Here is a 20506-nt window from a genome sequence, read left to right as displayed (position 1 = left end):
TATGAAGCAATAGTTTATTTCATAATGGTGTGTTGTGCAATTTCTACTGTACAGTCATTGCTCTTCACTTTTATGTTGCATAGGTATTTATGAATGTTTTCATCTTGTTCATAGAGTGAAAATTGCTAAACTTAACATGGGTTCATTGGTTTCATGTGACCAAGTGACCTTTATTATGGCTGGTGATAAAGCAGAAATTTTAATAGTTCTTAAACTTTGAACACCCTAAGAGTCAGCGTTGAAAACTTAGTCTTCTTATCCATGTTGTTTTAACAGTTGGGTTTTGACAATTGTCATACCCAATTTTCCACGTACAATCAAGAAGCTGCTCTTGTACAGTTCATCATGTGACAAATGTAAGATAACAATAAAAGGATTGATTCCACCATGGTGTTTCTGAAATTTTAGTCCAATTTTAAGTTACAGGTCTCCAGTCACAAAAAAGAGACCATATTCAATCTTGGTTGTTGCCTGTGCCAATGTCCAAGTTTTGCGACTGGGTTGGCAGCATTGTATTCTAGTCAGACAACTCTAAACGGTAGGAAATCATTGATTCACTTCATTGTCTTTCAACTGTGCGACATGAACCTTGTTTAGAGCAGGGAAATGCGCCGTGCAGAAGGTCAAACTGTTAAGCCTGTATATGGCTGCCGCATAATGCTGGAGGAAACCATCGAGGCGTTACTAACCTGTCTCTTTGAGAAGGTGTTAGATAACTATATAGAACAAAGTAAAATACTCTTATATGATAAAACACCTACAACCTACAGTTCTAAATATTTATTTTGTCGACATTCGACTTATTGAATGTGACTCAAATTTCACTAAGAAATTAAATATAAACGAGTTAAAAAGAGATATGCAGAACTACATAAAGTAGTACGTAAACCGATTATAAAAGTTCGAATCCATTCTGACGGCGTGTATTGTGTCTTTCAGATGCCCGAAATACTCAAGCAGTTGTCAGGGGAATTGGGGCCACCTCTTCATGTAGCAATTTTTCCGGTCGCTCAATGCTTGCTGCAAACAAGTTGACTGCCGCCAAAACCCGAAGTCACGTCAAACTGTTTCAAAACCTGGTTCAGCGGAGAGCCTTACCACGATCAAAGGAAGATAGAAGACGTGGCACCTGAGGAATTGGACCCTTTCCTAGAGACATTCTCAAGACCATAAAAACAAAAGATGGCAGAGACTATGGTCCTGCTTCGTATGAATCGGTTCGACAAAGTCTCGAGCGCCATTTAAAAGAACAAAACTATCCGGTTTCCATGACGACTGATTTTGCGTTTACAAACAGCCAGATGGCATATAAAACGCGGTTAAAATTGTTGAGGGAAATGTCCATTAAATCACGCTATTAAGACGTCCAAACGAAACTTTTTACAACCTTGGTAACATAAATGTGTATGTGTATACAATACTGATACAGCTCAATTCCAAGATATTATACATGTGGCCGGAGGTTTATGAATTCACAATTGTAATAGTTTGTGCTTATGTTGAAAATTTATTTTTAAGTTATATGCAATATATGTCAAGATTAAAAAAAAATAATTTGAAATCGGGATTTAATTACGTCGATGAACTAGATCCATTTTGGAGAGGACTATAGTGTCTATATTTGTCTGTCTATCGTAATAAATGTGTTCAAAAATATATTGTTTTGTCAGTGTAACTCGTTTTGAGGGATTGTTTGATGGACGATGAACGATTCTGCTCTGTCTATTTAGTAAACCCCTTCCCTTATCCGGATCTACCTAAGTTTTACTTGATATGCTTTCTAAGTTCTTTGGTGGTCAGTTTTGCACGTTGTTTTCCGAAATTTCCGATGATTGACAGTTTATACATGTCCGTTTTGATGCCTATACCTTCATATACTGCCAATGTTAAGGCTAGTTTGGAGGTACAATGGATTTTCTTCCCCCAACTTTATGTATGTATTAAACTTCACTATAATGCAAATTAATTTGATATTCCTTATTGACTCTTACCAAAACTTATGTTTTTCTCTTTAATTGTACTCTTCGTTGGTAAATTTCACATTCAATACTGACTGAAGTTAATTCCCATGTAATAGTACAGATCCTACTCTTTGACCAAGCCTTCCTGAATTGAAAAGTTCTGAAGATAAATATGAAAAATAAATGACGTTTAAACTGTGTTTTAAAAAGTGTTTGCTATGAGAAGGTGGCTTAATTTGGGAAATCGAGAATTTCGATTTCACCAAAATGAATTGGAAAATTTCTGACAGTTATACGTGACCTTGTATTTATTGATTATAATATTCAGTGAATATAATATGGCTGCCATTTGAGAATGAAACACATGCATAGCTTAAATGTTAGCACATGAACGAGGTAAGCGTCAGGTCACATTTGGTATGCAGAAGAGCGCTTACGGTCTACGCTAATAGTCCAGATAAATATACAAGTATACAAACAAACCTTAATTATTGATGAATAACCTGTATTTCTAAGCTATCTACTACCCGAAGTTAGAGGTGAAGGCAGTTAGTTTAAGCGTCTTTGTAAGTCGATGGTGAGAAATGCATGGTATCATTGCGTGATGGATTTTTTAACAAAACCGTAGTACGAACAGAAAGAATTTATCCATTGTTGCAAGGGCGGGAAAAACAGTTGAAGAGAAAAGAATTATTTTTCAAAGCTAAATGAAAACATTATAGTTTATATTTAGACTTTTCCTGAATAGCAGAACTTAGGTCTCTGCCATGCTTACTTTTATAGTAATTAACCAATCACACACAACTTCTAATTTGGAAGCCTTTATACTGCATCTATATAAGAAGCGATGCATGTATTTGCAAGCGTGCAGTATTCATTTTACTTCTTTGGTGCATTTTATGTGGCAACGTGAAACATTACAGAAAGGCTTTTTTATAACAATGACGCTCCAGAAAAATCGTCTTCTTCGTTCAGAAAAGAAAGATGTCTCCGTATCTGTCTGATAAAGCAAATTTCTCTTTTTTGCCACATCCCTTCCACGTTTCCGTAGTACATGCCATTCCAGTGTCCACGGCTCACAGCTCCTGATGCTTTCTTTAACACAGCTTGAACTTTTCATATACTATACAGAATGTTTGGAGTTTTAAAAGCGCCATCTCTTTTTAACTTGCCTTTTTGTTTCAGGCTCTTCAGCTGGTGATGGCTCACCGAACTCTGGCAAGAGGAAACACGTATTAAAGACGCACAAAGCACAACAAGGGAAGGTGGTATACCGCAGTCAGGTGCCCGCCACTGTCGCAAAAACCCGTGGTCACGTATCCATGTTCCAGAACTGGCTAAGAAACCAGCCTTCGCCAGAACTGCGCAAAATGGAGGATATTCCGCCTGTACAACTAGACACATACCTCGCCGCTTTCTTTCGCACAGTTAAGCGTCACACCGGAGAGGATTATGGACCCAGTTCTTCAAGTCCTTACGGCAAAGTCTTGAACGCCATTTGAGAGACCTGGACTATCCCTATTCCATAACTAGGTCCGAGGAATTCTTCGTGAGTAAGCAAGTGTACAAAGAAAGAATGCGGTTTTTCAAAGCGCATTTCCATAACGTTCATTCAGACGACAAAGACAGTTGACAGTGACAGTAATATCATGGGATCGTGATAGGACGATAAAATCACGGTTGGACATTTGTTACATAACTTGTTATTTCCAGTTTAATTCAGTCGTTTTCCAGAGAAAATTAGTATTGACAACTATTCATTTTTACTTAATACAAATTCTGGTTTCATTTGTATTTTGTGCACATGGCTTACTTGGTGCTATATATTCAATTTGACATCTCCGATTCTTGCAAAGACCTGTTTTGACAGTGTTTCTTTATACCATTTCAAAGGTAGTATGAGTTCACCACAGTGTCAAAGTGCAAGGTTTCCAGTGCGAGATCTGTTTGGGAATTGAACAAACTTACGGCGTTGTGGACCAAAATTTATGGAATTGAACAAACTTACGGCGTTGTGGACCAAAATTTATTGATTTGATTTGCAAGCCATTTTTTAAATTCAGTTTTCCTATATTATAGAGAGCGTCATCAGGAATATAGTGTGAGTAAGTAACCCTGTACTCACTTGTCTGACCAAGTATTGTGAAACATTTTAAAGGCCCTGTACTTATCATGTACTTACGACATGAAAGATACGAGAATTATTCGAAGAACTTGTGATAATATCTGGACCATAGACTTACCTGTATGTCAGTAAATATACATCACGTTGACTTGTGATTCAGATAAAATCTTTAGGATCCATTCTTTCAGAATGAATTGTTTTTATCTTTCAAGTTACGTAACCATTTTATGCTTCATGTCCTGTTCCGGAACATTTATTATTTTTATGTAAAAATCATTTAGGTTGACTTTTCTTATTTGATCACCTGGTTTTTCACCAAATGTGCAATAAAAGCTTTAATATTTGTGAAGCAAGAGGATAATTTCATTTCTTTTTTCACTACGAAGTTAATAATCAGAAAGCGAGCGAGCAGAGATGTATCCAAATGCACCATAAGTGTGATTGTTAGCATGTATCTTGGCGTCAAACGGACACATTGAATGCACGAAGCATCAGCTTCTTCCCTACAAGGACTTTGTTGTTTCACAAAGATCCAAACGCACAAACATACAGATTTCACATTTTTTGTGGAACATACTTCTCGAACATCACTGTTGCACACAAAAATAACTGTAAGAGAAATCCTTGACACTTTGGCGGACTCTCAGATGATGCGTGTTCTACAATATGGCACAGACTTTACTTTTGGCACCGTGTTTTTCCAGCCCGCTTCCAGGTGAGGCTAGCACTTTCTCTACGGCTTGTGCCGCGGCTATTACGGCTCGGGCGGCACCGTCAATGTCTCCTGTCTGAGCCGCCATTGCCGCCTCTGCTGTCATCTTAGCCGCAGCTACCTGTATATGTATAAACCAAAGGACAAAATTACTGCAAGAGAACTGTAAGGAAAATCTGCCAAATGATAAACCCTTTACCATTATGCATCATTATACATTAATTTGGCTGAGTGTACACGAAAGAATAAGTGCCAACACCTCAGTCAACAAGCTATAAATACGTATTATTTCGTCAAAAAAAGAAAGTGACGGAAGTTGCTAATATGAATGATTATTGGGATTCATTTTCTTTACGCATTTTGAGAATTTGTTAATGTTTGCAATACGAGGTGCGACAGCTTTCACTTTATGGGAACGTTAATGGAAGCCCGCTAGGAAGGTCTTCACCACTAAAGGAGTGAACGCAAATAAAAGGTAGTGTTGTCGGCTTAACATATGTCAGGTAACGTTTTCAGGTAAGATATAAATGGCCAGATGAGTGATTTTCCTTTATGTCTAAGCTGGTTTATCGTTGTCACGAAGCCAGGCCATTTGTGGCACAGTCCTAAATGAAAGATGCTTGTTTATAGCTTGTAAATACTACTTGTAAATGCTACCTTTATAATTGAATGGAACTGCTGGACATACTATATGAAGTTGGCAGCAGTGGATGGGTAGTATACATTCAAAAGGTCTGTGAATTGCCCACAATAGCCTACTCTGCTAAATACCCAGTCGAACTGGGTCCTAATATTCGCGTTACGTAGAGTGCATAAAAGCTGATAAAACCAACACAAAACCACAAAAAATATACACCTCTTAAGAAAATCTGAATTATCACCGATTGTTGTGATATTTAATGATTTGTTAAATTTTGTTAAGATGGTGTCATTTATAATGGCAATGTATTCTCTGTTTCCGTGCAGCAATTGGCAAACAGGAAATTATAGGATTTTCGTGTGTACACAAACCGTGACGATTACCATAAATTAACCAACTGATCGATGCGTGAATGGCCCTGTTCATAAATGAGGTATAGGAACGTGTGATCAGATATTACCTGCGCGGCGGTGGTGACCTGCTTGTAGGAATGGTTGTCGTTGAATTCTGAAGCAATAAACTCTGCCACCGCGGTGGCCATGACCGCCGCCACAAACCCGGAAGCCACCCTATTGGCCTCTTTGATTTCATCCTCTTCGTTCAAGAATCGCCCTGTGCCCGTCATTGGTGTCGTCGTGTTCCCATCTTTGCTGTTGGCGTTGATGTCCACAGATTTCGTCTCCTGTTCTGTTTCCCCTTTTGCTTTAGGTTTTGGTGACGGAGGTTTGTGCTCTGCTGGAGGGGCTGTCTGAACCGCGGGTTTAGAGGATTCTTCTGATGCCTTGGTTACCGACACATTCCTGACTGGGTCAGCTTTCGATTTGCTGTCACTTAAATCCCACTTTATCTCAGCCTTCTGAAATAAAACCAGATGGTGAAAATTACCTTACTGCCATCTTGTATAAATTTATTCTTTTTTGTGAACTCCCTTGCAAATTTCAGGCCATTAGCAAAAGAAGTGTTTTGACTCTCATTCCATTGGTGCCAGTAGTCTATCTTATAGATAGTTTTCTTCAAAAACTGACTTCGATGAGGCCGTTTACCAATGAGGTCAAATATTCAGATCAACTTCTCGCTGTTTTATCTGGGGCTCTAAGTCAGGAGGTATGCTAGGTACCCGTCGAAGATCGATGATTTCGGCCACACAAACCTGGCTACCGTTAAAGTAGTGTTTTAACACCAATCAGTTAATCAAATACATTCACGTACTGCAATTCGTTTCTTGTCTTTTTCTCACCGCCATTAGTACTGAGTATAAAGATGGGTAATAGTTATATGTACCGCATGAGTGCTAACAAGTAACCGATCTGGTTTTCTGTATGTCTAGATATGTTCTGAAATATATACATTCAAGTCCGATGACTTCGCATCCAGAAACAGCATTTATATCATCAAAAGAATAAGAAACCAAAATCCCTGGACCCATACAAAAACGTGGCAACGATCGAACAAGGGGAAATTTTTGAGCATGGCGTTAAAAAGCAATCAAATGAAATAAATCCACAAAGTCATCCAAATCTATAGGAACTGGATGCGGATAACTATGTATTACCAATGTACCTCTTACACAGGTGAAACAGACAAAAGTCAACTTACAATACAGCAGAGATGCCTTAACAGTGCCATCACTTGCCTTTTTCTTGCTGCTTCTCTGCTTTCTAGGCCGTGTATCTATTTTAGTCATAACAGGTAAGCCCCGAGGGTAAGGGGGAGTGGGTTTAAGTGTCGACAGGATTTTCGGACGGTTTGCCAGCAGGAAATCAATAAATGCATCCACACTGTCATATGTCTGCTTGTCTGTAAAGGCCAAAAGGTTGGACACAAAGTAAACAAATGCCCATCATTATCACCAATCATTGATTAAATACCGGTACATTCCTGATATTGGTTCAACCCTCTTGGGGTCATACTGTTTTATATCGGTCCGGCATGGATATAATTGTTGGTTGCTATCACACTAATGATCACCACTCTGTTTGCTAAGTGTAGCGTACCGATATAGGGATTATATCTGTAAAATGTAGGTCCCGATTCACATTAAGACCCCTGTTTTAAGGTCTCTAAAGGATACAACGAAATTCTGTGAATAGTCCAAGTAAAAGACCATTCCAAAAGTAACAAGAAGGTTTGGACAACAAAGTATGAATCACAATTAGGTATTATTAACATACAAATGCAGCGCGCGTTAAAAAATTTCAGTTTTTGAATGCGACGGTTATATTATCCCCATATCCTTCATTTCGTCTGTAATAGAGCATGCATCGCGACAATATTTTACGAAAGTCTGGTTACTGATTGAGAACAGAACAGTGGGACACGAAAAGCATATTTGCTTTTAACTTCGAATGGCCAGGTACATAGGATATAATTCTGTTGAACCTTTATTGTACATGTTGTCCAGGCGCCTGGTGTAGTGGTGAGTAGTGAGAGTCATATGCATTTGTGGACTGCATTATTTTACCTTTAAATGGAAACAGAAGATCCAGGTCTAGCACAGGGACATTCTCTCCTTCTCTGGGACATATATTTTCTCCTTTTTCCCAGTTAATGAGACACTCTAACAAAGCCAAGCCTGTCTCTCCTTCAACTTTCTCTCCTCCAAACAACTGAGAACCCAGTGGGATGAGGAAGATCTGAAAATTCGTTACACAATGTTAATACATACTGTGCAATTGGTTTATATGAATTGTTCTGGAAATGTGTGCTACTCACTGTTACACTCTCGTCCCTGTTATGGTTTTACTCTGATTATCGTCTGGGTTCGCCCCTTCATGATTTAAGAGCAGTATACGAATATCAGACTTGAAGCTTAATTTCAAACATTTTGCTTAAACAAAAAAGTATTTAAAACAGAAATCGACATAAAGGAAAATTGAAACTATCCCTGCATACGAAATATGAGATCGCAAGCGGGATAAGCGCCACCATATTCTGTGTCTTGTAACGCTGTCGGAGCAGACCTTGTGCCACTGGGGTATCATCAATAAACTCTAAAGTTTCAGGTAAATCAAATAGGGTTGACCACAAATACTCAAAACAAGAAGCAGTCGAATCTTTGTCAGCAAGAGGAAATACAATTTCGTTTCAGGCTGAGTTTATGTTACTGAGAGTTCGAGTTACACCATCTACTAACTTCCCCATGATAATGAAATGTCACAAGGCTCATATATTGAACTAACACATTTTTTCACTATATAATATAAGTTTCTCCCTTAAAACAGGCAAACCAATACGCAAAATCAATCTCAAACACTAACAATATCAAATGCACCTCTGTAAATAATCCTCGCCAGGATGCTAACAGGTAGCTCATGGATTTTAACAAGGGAGATAAGTGAGCCCATATCAGCTGTACAGCTTCATCTTCCCGTCCTGGATCATCGGCGTTAACTCGGCAACAGATATCAAAGTGTTGTCCCTCCTCAGTCAAGCAAATAATAACCTGTTCATGAGATTAAACATACAGTGCATTTATCTCTTTCATCTGAAAACCTTTACAATTATTTAACCAAAATCTTATGTTACGTACAGACGAACGATGGTAATTGCATTGAATTAAGACAGTACACAGATGGTCGAGCGTCCGCTTCGGGAGCGCTAGATCCAGGGTCAAACCTTTGATCGAGTCACACCTAAGACTTTAAAAAAGGAAGCTGTAACTTCCTCGCTTGGCGTTCAGCATGAAGGCGATAGTGCAACGACTAGTTGACACGTATCAGTATAATGGCTCGGGCGGGCCGGCTTACTTGCCTTCGGTAAGGCGTCTCAGTGAAGCAGCACTAGATAAAAGAGCGGTGGAAATCCGTCCTGCAACAAGGAGGCACATTGCATGCACTGTAAGGATTCTTTCGCCGTCATATGACTGAAAAATTGTTAAGGACGACGTTAAATCCCATGCACTCATTCACTCACTCAAGACAGTATGTGAATTCTCTTATAAGTGAACTATTCTTGAATACGGCGTAAAACACCAATCAAATAAATAACATTGTCTTATGCGATGCTGAAGAAATAGCATCTTTGAAAGCTGACAAAACTTGGCGAAATCAAGTACTGAAAGAGTTAGCGTCAAGATCCCTATGGTATCTGAAAGACAAAGAAAACACTAACTTGAAATGTATCTCATCTGAAAGGCCATTGTCCACAATAATAGTTTGATTATTTTTTACTATGTTTTCAACGAAGTAAAATGCATATGAAACTTTAAAGTCTACGGCAGCCTTTTTTATCATACTTGGACTACTGACATCTCATCAGATTTTTGCCACTTAACACACACATACTGATATATTTTATCATTTAAAATGCATGTGCATATAGATCTATGAAGGCATTCACCGACTGGACCTTGAAATGAACTGTTTGAAGCAAGAAGTATCGATGTGGCGTCACTGATACCCTCTGGGTCACTATAGTCCACCACATAGTATCTGATATTTTAATGACATTTTACTTAACTGAAGACATTTTAAAAAATAAATCGTATTTTTTTCTGGACAGTTTTAATGGTCTTTTTATGATATACACTTCACTTCAGGGTTTGCTTTGCCTTTCATTATCTGTTTACTTGCTTGCAACAGTATAACGAAAGAGACGGATCAGTAGTGTTTTGACCGTAGATATTAGATATCCAGTGCAGAATCTGTGCTGAGATTGAACAATCATTCACTTATAAGGTGATAATATACCCCAAATCGATCGGAATTAAACATAAATTCTTGAAATAATCTAACGGACGTAGGCGTATTAAAACATGGCATAAGGCGTATTAAAAACACGATCCAGTGCCTTGAAGTGCTTTACTCAGAAAAATTGGTGATGTATTAAATGTCGCCGTTTTTTTTTTTTTTTTTTTTTGGGGGGGGGGGGTTTTGTTTTTTACCTCGTCCATTCTGAGGAGGACTCCAAATTTCCAGCAGTGAAGGTAATTGGCGTCGGGTGAAGCTGACCGACAAACAGCCATCATTCTCTTCATCAACAGGGGAGGAACACCCGACAAAAACTTGTATCTCCATCCGACTTGAATGTCACCTTTAAAAGGCTTCGGTGTCCAATGAAGTTGCTACAAAAAACAGGACTTTACTGGCTATGTATTTATTTTTTACATTTTACACAGTCTGCTTCTTTGGTGTGGAATGAAATTAAAGCACTTTAAGAATCAAACTACTGAAATGAAAATATGTGAAGCTTTTACAACTGGGTTGCAGAATAAACATAAGTGTGGCCAAACTAAGCACATCAGGGAAGGTTTCCCGAATAAACAAACTGGTTTGAACTGTATTAAAGACCACTGGCCATAGGGTCTAGGGGCGTGTAATTTGCCACTATTTATGCATTTACATAAACAGAATAAAACCCTGACAGGTAAATTGACAAGTGACCGTATTTCACTGGTTACGTGTGACCATTCGCCAGCTATCACACTGTCGTTGCTGCTCTGGCTTTGCTCTCTATGCTGTACGTGTTTATTATATTCTCTGCTCTTATGCTACAGTTCTTGTGATTTATCTCATGGATTGACAAACACAACTATATAGAAACAGTGATATATTTTAAAAAAAGAACAAAATAGTCTACCGCTTGAACCTATTTTTTTTAGGCGGGTTAGGTTTCCTACTGAAAACTTGGAAGAGGTGCAGACTGACGCAAGAAGTCTAGCTGAGTGTTGGCTATCTGAGTATGTTTGAGGAAAAATCAAACAACATTCCTTATTTCAAAAAGCTCTGAAGTTTTAAGGCTTTCAGTCGTGAACTAAAAACAGACATGCGCAAATTATGATTAACAGTCCTAGCGTAAAGAAAAGAGTATTCCGAAACTCATACTAGTCTCAAGCTATTTTGGGCTTCTGGGTTAAAAACTTTTTAAGCTTTCTGCACTGTATACACAACGTGGTCACAGAATAAAACATAAGTAACTTACTGGTTTGCAGTCTGGCAGTTTGTCTGACAACGGACAATAGTACTGCGATGTGACTATCAAACTTCGGAAGTTAGGTAGCGCCAAACCTTCACAATGACTGCGTGACTTTTCTGAAGCCACCAAAAGTCCCGTGCCAGTCAAAACTTGCAGCATGTAGCGCATCTGTTCATCGGTGTAGTCAATTTCCTGCAATATAAAAATAACGTATTGAAGATATTCTTGTTAATAGATTTGTAAATTGGCACAGGAGAAGATAAATCACAGCAGTGCTAGACCGATAAAACATTTTAATAAAATGAAATAAGCGTCAAATAAATGGTCTTTCACATGATTTTAACTTTCGACACTAGATTTTCGATAAAATAACGCTTTGAAATAGTGTATGGCATTTCAGTTTTAGACTTGTCGCAACGGACTCGATTTAGGAGGCTACTTTGAAAAAGGGGGGTGAGGATTAACTATAAAGTTATTAACTACACTTATGTATTTGGGATATATTTGTATTTCCATGGACCCGCGTCCATGGATGTTTTTCAACATGTAATAAAAAGGATACTACCATTTATAGAATTTGTTGATAGACATTTTCCTTCAATCTCACGGCATTTCTGTTATTCGTTATGCTGCTAAGGAGTATAAGACCATTTCAACAAATTCAGGTCGGGACTACTTTGATAGTATAAAAATAAGTTAATTAAATATTTTTAAACGGTCTAATTCAGTTTTCATTTAATTGGTATGAAGATAAGGAGTAAGAGGTCAATCAGTTTCAAATTCATTTAACTAATTCTTTTTTATTTGGTAGAGTACTTGGGCCACAATATCTGTAATGGAAGTGGCCCATAAACAAGTGTTTCAACACTTAAAAAGTATGATGCTAACGAGAGAAAGGTAACTTAGGGGATAATTGGTATATGGGGATAAGGAGTTTAAGGCCACATATTCAGAGAAGTATTGTTTAATGTTTCATATACTGCTAACTAGATTACCCTAAAGGATACTTGGTACGAGTTTAATGACGGTCAGTTAAGATCAAATTCAAGTGAGTACTTCTCTGATTGTTGGTATAGTATATGTATATGTTTGGTAAGGAATTTGTGGCCACTCAAGGTCCACTTCACTTGAGTACTTTTCTGTTATTTAGTATGAAGGAATGAAGATAAAACTTACTCAATGTAAAAATCAGGTGTGGACTTTTGTGATATTTGGCGTGGGAGTTAAAGCAGGGTCGTTCTTTAGAAAATAGAAATATGACATTATACCTGCCACAACAAAGGAAGAAGGACCTCCCTCACAAGCCCACACTTGAGAATTTTCTCCAGTGATCTGACTAAAACGCTAGGGTCCGGTTTCTTAAAGCCTGACTCTTTTGGCCAAAATCTTTTTGCTTCCAGTTTAAACTGTTTTCGTTCGTCGTCTAAATGATATGCACATAGGGAATTGGCGAAGGCTTGAGGATGAACACAGATATATCTATCACATAAACGGGCATCACTGGTGGAAGAAACTGTCAAATCTAAAACACCGCCCTGAAACATAAAATAACACGCAAAACATTGAGATAAGCACACAAGATGTTAAGGTGTATATTCTGCAAATAAGGAAATGAAGCTAAAACTAAAACTAGAATTCGGATGTGCGAAATACCCCTTCCATCCCCCAATATTTCCAAAAATAAAAGAAAAATACGAAAACCTTAAAAGAAATAACAGGGCATCGTGTTGCTTAGCTTGGCTTTATGTGGATTGTTTCATGGGTCATTCGTGATGTGCATTGCACTGGTTGAATGGAGAAATGTACCAATCAGAACAGAATTCAGTGTATATGAAAATCCATTATTGCACTCAGTACCTAAACCGGAGTATTTATGAAAATAATTACCCTATTCTAATTAAACTTAAGTAGGCACAAGTTTACATTATAGGAAAGATGTATGCTAAGTTTCATAGAAATAGGTTCAATACTTCAGGAAGAGTTGCATGGACAAAATCTGAATATATGGAAAGCACAGTTACGCAGTCCTAAATTGGTGTAAATATGAAAATAATTACCCGATTAAAATTAAACTTAAGCACGTGCAAGTCCAGGTGATGGGCAAGATGTATGGTACGTTTCATTGGAATTGGCATGGTAGTATGGGAGAAGATGCATGGGCAAAATGGCGTCTACAGACAGATGTACAGACTGGGTTGTTCCAGTAACCCCCTCCCCCCCCCCCCACCCCCACCCCCACCCCCATTAGATACCCTCTCTTCTAAAGTGAGGTTTGTGTCATTTTGTTCTGATATTCATTTACAAAACCCGACAAAGGATACTGACACACATTTCACCAAGTGCACCATAAAATGTCAATATGGCGTCTTTAAGCATTCATATACTTACAATAGTGTGTAAAAGTTCTGTTTCCTCTTCCAAAGTACCATCGTCCAGTAAATTGTCGGTAAGCGTTAAATTTCTGAAGTCTTTCCAAGACAGTATCACAGATCCTCTTTCTCGTAATTTGAGTATTTCGTCATATAAGTTTATGGTCTCTTGTTTCATTGCCCTACATAAATGGGGAAACTTTACAGTGTCAAGGGCGGTAAGCAAAATCTCCTTTCTTAATTCACTAAGGCCCTGAAAAGTAAAAGAAATAAAACAACGATCTCACATTTGACAAAAAAAGTGTTTTTTTCCCATTATCACAAGTACCCTTGCATCAATATGCAACTTGATTATGCTATATATGAAGAAAGAGAGGGTTGCATAACATAAGTTGATTGGCCATGTTGAGGTAATGGAGCTTTACCAGTTCATGTTAACAACACGCACAGTCACTCCAATATAGCGCAGACCAGCTTAGGTTCAACTAGAATCATACGCAAACTCTATACTTTAACTGAATTAATCGTTGAGTTTACACACGCATAGATCAAAGGGGGCTGTACCTAAACCCAGGTGAGCATATTTATAGTATATGTGGCACTCTCTGAGACAAATGTTAACGGCCAAATCAACAGCTGAATTTCATCTGACGTACACCGTCAGAAAACATACAACCATGTTTATATGGCTCAGTCAACGACATCACGATATTACCCCAGCATCCATCTAAATAGTTTGAGGTATTGAGCAATCGACATATTGGGTTGTCCTGTTGTGCCCTGATGTGTATCCTGATTTGGGGCGTGATGACAGGTGAGAAGGTTCCAGTACAGCTGCCGGACAAACCTTCTGACTGCAAAAGCCATGCCAGTGAGAGCTGGATCGACATTTGATCCCAATAAACTGTCCTCCAGTAACATTTATTTATTAATTTATTTGATTTGATTTACTGGTGTAGATTTACTCACAATGGTGTGTTGTCAAGACACTCGATAAATATATAAGGTATATTTACCTTTCCAGACAAACAACTAACGTTGAAAATCATGTTCGGGAAGCACAGTCTCTTGTTTATAACTTTCTCTAATTGGTTCACGCGATCAAGGACAATCGGTTTCGAAGATATACCCCTGTTGAATGCAGAACAGATCTAAGTTTTACAGTCCATAACAACAGTAATTCTCTTATAATTTTGTTATACATTTTAACACAGATAAGATATGAACGTATTAAATTAGTTTTAAAAATATAAAATAGGGTAATATATGTCAGTTTGAACAGTTTCGTCAAAGTAGTTAACTTGGTGCAGCATTTAATAAAAACAACATGGGTCAAGCTGAGCTCAAAATTTGTTTCTAATCTAGAAAATAATCTATGCAGTTACAAGACGAAACAACTCATAACACTTTATCAATAATGCCTAAGGAAATACGTGCCATAATTTATGTATCCTGCTATCTATCAAAGGTATTAACACATGAAAAGCGTGCCTTGCCTGACTTGCGCCGTATGCTGTTTGAGGGTTGTCACCATTTCCTGATCACACATGCGCAATCCTGCCAGGCAATTCCGGGCTTTGTTCTGCGCCTTTGAGTCGTCTTCATTTGTCAGCTTGTCCGTGTGAGAACTCACTAATATGACTGTACTCCCAGGAGCCTGCAAGCGTTCATCGTTCATAATACTGACAGCGGCAAAATATACGTCATATAACTCATTGTAAGAAAACATATCATGTGTATATCATTTGTTACTTTACATTTTAGCAGCATTGCAGGCGTGACCAATTCATTACCATCTGTAAATCACAACCACCACCTTCACACAGAGACGGACAAGATTTTGTCTCTTTGCATTGTTTTCATGAAATTGTTTTACATGTGACACTATTTTAAGAAATTATTGACCAAAGACGTATAATAAATTGAGTGGACATCACGGCATGTTTATATCTATTTCTTATTACGTTATAGTGCTCAGAATAAAACTAGGCAAACTGACACGTGGCCACACTCAACCATTTGCCATCACAGTGCTGTCACTGGTTTTACATTCTATACTGCTGTCTTTGATTTGAAAACAGTCAGTGCCTCAGTCACGACAATTTCCTCATGGTATGTAATTCATATTTTATTCCATGTCATTATGAACACTATAATAGGGTACACCAGGACTTCGGTATGCAACATCCCACACTACCTAGAGTCTTACCTTGTGCTGTATTGTAGAGAAAGTAGTGGACACACTTTCAAGGCTGGTATCGTCAGCTGAATTAAAAACCACTACATAGAGGGCACCACTCGTCATGTACATGGGATGTACACCTTGGCATACCTATTAACAGTCAACAATACTAAAGCCTTATCAAGATGTCACATCTGTTTAATTACGCTGAAATCGGGGTTAGGAGCTGTATAAGCATTCATCTATAATTACATCAATATGGCGTTTTTCTTACAACTGCATCAAAGTGCGACTGAGAACCCTACACTTGTATTAAAAATCATTCTCGGATTACAAGTTAAACTTCTGATTTGGAATATCGACTGATTTCAATTAACGTGACAAGTTATTACTGCATAAACCAATATGTCAAGGTTATTTCATCAAACACCTTCACTCTAAGTTTCTTCAGTTTTACAGTGTATGCACGGTGTCCTAAATCTCTGACGCTCGGCTTCATCATTGTGTCTAATTCCGCTTACCTCGTGCTATTCATCGCATTGAATTAGATCGTCACGTTGGATATATGAACAGATTGCAATCAATGCAAAACTGAGATAAAAATATTTTACTGCTGACATCGTGTATACTTGCATGGTACACGTTTCTTAAGTTTTGACCAGATTTCACTTATCTGCTACTATTAATCTTAACAATAATACCATTTAATGTTGAAATTACAACATATACAGGAACGTGGAATGTGAATATCACGTGATCTTACCTGACGGCCAGCTAGGTCCCACATCTCTAATACCAAATGGCGTTGTTCCCTATTTAGGGTGAAGTCAAAGAGATCAGCTGCAAACCATACAGGAAAACGTGTCAGTTTGAGATCATGATGACAATCAAATAATACTGTTGATATATGGGTTATATATTAACAGTAGTATTCCGCAATGCAAAACAAAGCAACTGTATTGACTGAGGAGAAGCAATTCAGCCAATTTGTTTACCTTGAGTTGTGAGAACCTGGAAGCCATCGTGTGTGGCGAGATACTACATAACCCCTCTAATCCAATACCGCTATTTATCTACATATTCCACATACAAAGGCAATCCTGGGAAACGCAATAAAAGAAATAACCTACCATGGCTCGTGTTTTTGAAAGGGTACCAAATGTCCAGGCTTACACCATCCGTTGACTGCTCTATCAGCTTAGGTGACGGACCAAGCAAGCTCTGCACAAGGCTGGATTTTCCAGAACCTTGGTCCCCCATGAAGAAGACTTTTACCCTGTGTCAAAAATATAAATTTATAATGCATTTAATTAATGTGTTTAACCTTGATAGTATGGATATGACCATTCAGACAGTTAAAATGGATCAGCTGTATCACAGGCTGCCTTGGACAAATGTATTGCGCTCAGCGTGGATCAGCTGTATGAAAGCTACCTTGGTCATCTGAACTATAAGCCGTCCTGATAAGCTGTTTCGATGGCTGATTTGGTCAAGTTCTCCGCAGCCAGCCTTGATCGGCTGTATTGCAGTCAGCATGGATCAGCTGTATTGTAGTCAGTATGGATCAGCTGTTTTGCCGTCATCTTGGATCAGCTCTATTGCAGTCAACATGGATCAGCTGTGTTGAAGGCTGCCTTGGTCAGCATGGAGCAGCTATATTGCCGTCAGCATGGACAAGCTGTATTGCAGCCTGGATCAGCTGAATTGCCGTCAGCTTGGATCAGCTCTATTGCAGTCAGTATGCGTTTGCTGTATTGGGGCAGCCTTGATCAGCGGTATTGTAGTTAGAAAGGATCAGCTTTATTGGTCGGCCTGGATCAGCTGTATTACAGTCAGCATGGATCAATTGTATTGTAGTCAGCCGGAAGCAGCTGTATTGCCGTCAGCAAGGATTGGCTTTATTGATCAGCCTGGATCAGTTGTGTTATAGTCAGCATGGATCAGTTGTATTGCAGTCAGCCTGAATCATCTGAATTGCCGTCAGCATGGATCAGCTGTATTGCCGTCGGCAAGGACCAGCTGTATTACTGTCAACACGGATCAGTTGTATTGCAGTCAGCATGAATCAACCGTACAGCAGTCAACATGGATCAGTTGTATGGCAGTGACCATCTGTCAACCGTACTGCAATCAGCTCGTTCAAGTGTACTATTAGCTGTCGGGATCAGCAGTACTGCACACAGCATACATCAATTGGACTGCATGCCACATCAATCAAGTCTATTTCAGGCGTCCCGTATCATCTTTTGAAAACACTGAATCAGGGGTGCTACCTGCTGTCCATTTTTCAATTCCAAGGAAACTTGACCTGTACGATGACAATGTTATAGTTCAGTCAGAAAATAAAGTTCAACTTTTCACACGCCCGGGGTGGGTCGTTGTTACATTATGATGAGTGCTGCTGAAGATGAATGGTATGTTGGATCACCAGGAAGAAAGTTCTGGCTTCAGCCAATAGCTATTGTTGTATGTGCAATTTTATTTTCATTTGGAATCAATAGTTTTACGAATCCTTGGATTAATTTGTTAAAATATCTTAATGTGCAAGTATATTTACACAATCTCTGTCTATGCACCAAGTAAAATTAAAGTAGCACAGGGAAGATGGAATATTTCAAAAGGAAAAGCTTAACTTTAGTTAACATCCACACACAGGGTTATTTGAATTACAAGCTGACAATTGCTAATCTTAAGTATGTTGGCTAACTCGCCTTAGACGCTATTTATAATGTCGCCATGAGGCCGACAACTGTTACGACACCACATCACCTCCAATATAAACATATCATCGACAACGCACTAGATGAACCCAAATTATTGACTTTCTGATTGATTTATTGAAATTAACATTAAATATGTTAAACATTCCAAACGCAAAGCAGAACTAGGGCTATAAATCTTCTTTATCATACTAAAACACTAGAAATATTAGGACATAACTGTTTCAAAACATATCGAGTTAGTTTTGTGTACTTGGAGAATATCGTATAAGTAAAACTGAAACTGTTTCAGATCCTTTAATGTCTTAATGATATTTACATCGGCACAAGACAATAATATTAATGTATAGCTTACTACAGTAGAAGTATACCCTTGGGCTAAGTATTTTCCAGAAAACTGAATAAGCTGTCAGTCTAAGCAACATCATTCAAACCTTCAAGATATGATGCTAAGGTATGGCAATATCATGTATCTAGATATAATTGCTGCTGATTATCCGACTAAACGTCATGGAGACACGTGCGCTACACGAAATAATTACGAAGAAACTGATTTCGTTCATACCTGTATAATGGGCCGGGACATCTGATATCCTCCTCGGAAAGAGTGCTTAATTCACTGCACTCCTCCTGGTTATAGCTCATTGTGGCAACTTAACCACCTGACACATACTGTCTTTGTCTGCGGTAAATGATACCTACTACATTATCCAACTTTTCCGCTTGTACCGACTATTGTCGTTGATTTCTTCCTTGACACAAACACTGCATACGCCCCTCAAAGACCCCGGATTCCAGCTACAATCTCTCCTTGTGGCAGAGTTATTCCTGGTTTGAATTAGGGTTCTAGTATGTGGGATGCATTCAAAAGGCAGACTGCTGAATACTTAAACGCCTGTAATCAACAGCTTCGTTCAGGTTAGCCATTTGAATAGAACATCGCGTCAGACGCAGGAATTCAACCATGATCAAAAACAAAAACAAAAAAACCTCAGACCTTCGAAAATGTTTTGTTACCTAATACAAACTAACTTTGATTTTCCGGAGGCGCCCTGAACGCTGAAGGCCAGTACTGCATGTATACGCCTTATTCCCCCCACCCGGTAAGAGCCCCCGATCTCAGCCACCAGTGGTTGAATTCATCAATATCACTCCGGCATCGTTGTCATTTGTGTGCGAACTCGAGTGGTCTGAGAACTAACAGGTGCTTCCCCTTCCCCATCAACAATACATGCTGTGTTCCTACAGGGTTTCCATTAATCTGTCCTCTTCCTGGTCTCAGAAATGTGATAGTTGCCACTGAACAGATTCTGATTTGTTCGCCTTATATGAATATTTGGTGATTCACAGTTTTGAAATCAAAGCACAAAAAATTAACCTATGTTAATATACAACAATTTCTTGCTTTGGTATTCATGCTCTCGTTTATATCATCTTTATTTGTATATACTTCTTCATTTTATTTATTTTATTAATTATTTATGCATGAAATTTAATTTTTTATTTCTCTGTATATTCCTCCGTATATTGTGTTCGTATTCATGCTGTCGTATGTTTTTAAATTTATCTATAAAACTATCTTTTATGTATACATTTGTATTTATATACATACAAATAATTTGCATTTGTCCTTGTGCTGTCGATAATTAAAAGTTAGCGCAGTTTAAAATTCACCTTCTGACACTAAGGCTGAATTTAGCATTCCACTTATAGCCTACTGGGCACACATGGGAGTCACATACGGTGTTTTATGACACCACTGTTTCTTCAGGGGCTAGCCTGTAGTGCTTGTTTCCATGGTGATTGCATCAATGGAGTTCGTCCAGAGTAAGGAGAAATGCCACAAGTGGCACAATCTGTTCGGCGACACTAGTCAAACAGAAT

At 38.4% G+C, this 20506-nt stretch overlaps 3 protein-coding genes across 3 annotated transcripts in view; 1 reads left to right on the top strand and 2 right to left on the bottom strand.

The window, feature by feature from the left end:
* Positions 1-4129, top strand: part of LOC135470590 (uncharacterized) — a 21416-nt gene extending 17287 nt beyond the window's left edge. The window contains exon 4 of the mRNA XM_064749625.1: positions 3147-4129. Within this exon, the coding sequence (XP_064605695.1) occupies positions 3147-3463 (317 nt within the window). The 3' untranslated portion in view covers positions 3464-4129. The remainder of the gene's footprint in view (positions 1-3146) is intronic.
* A 616-nt stretch (positions 4130-4745) lies between these two features.
* Positions 4746-11919, bottom strand: LOC135470949 (uncharacterized). Its single transcript, XM_064749999.1, has 8 exons — positions 11914-11919; positions 11358-11543; positions 10321-10500; positions 8710-8880; positions 7900-8071; positions 7072-7235; positions 5899-6294; positions 4746-4919 (listed from the first exon to the last, which is right to left on the bottom strand). The coding sequence occupies exons 1-8, from the start codon at positions 11917-11919 to the stop codon at positions 4746-4748; spliced, it is 1449 nt and encodes a 482-aa protein (XP_064606069.1).
* A 3272-nt stretch (positions 11920-15191) lies between these two features.
* On the bottom strand, positions 15192-19267 carry LOC135470948 (probable serine/threonine-protein kinase roco4). Its single transcript, XM_064749997.1, has 5 exons — positions 19188-19267; positions 17033-17178; positions 16666-16742; positions 15930-16052; positions 15192-15377 (listed from the first exon to the last, which is right to left on the bottom strand). The coding sequence occupies exons 1-5, from the start codon at positions 19265-19267 to the stop codon at positions 15192-15194; spliced, it is 612 nt and encodes a 203-aa protein (XP_064606067.1).
* Positions 19268-20506: the final 1239 nt, after the last annotated feature.

This window comes from Liolophura sinensis, chromosome 7 (assembly GCF_032854445.1).
Source record: "Liolophura sinensis isolate JHLJ2023 chromosome 7, CUHK_Ljap_v2, whole genome shotgun sequence".
Classification (NCBI taxonomy): Eukaryota; Metazoa; Mollusca; class Polyplacophora; order Chitonida; family Chitonidae; genus Liolophura; species Liolophura sinensis.
This window is presented reverse-complemented; position numbering and strand designations above follow the sequence as displayed.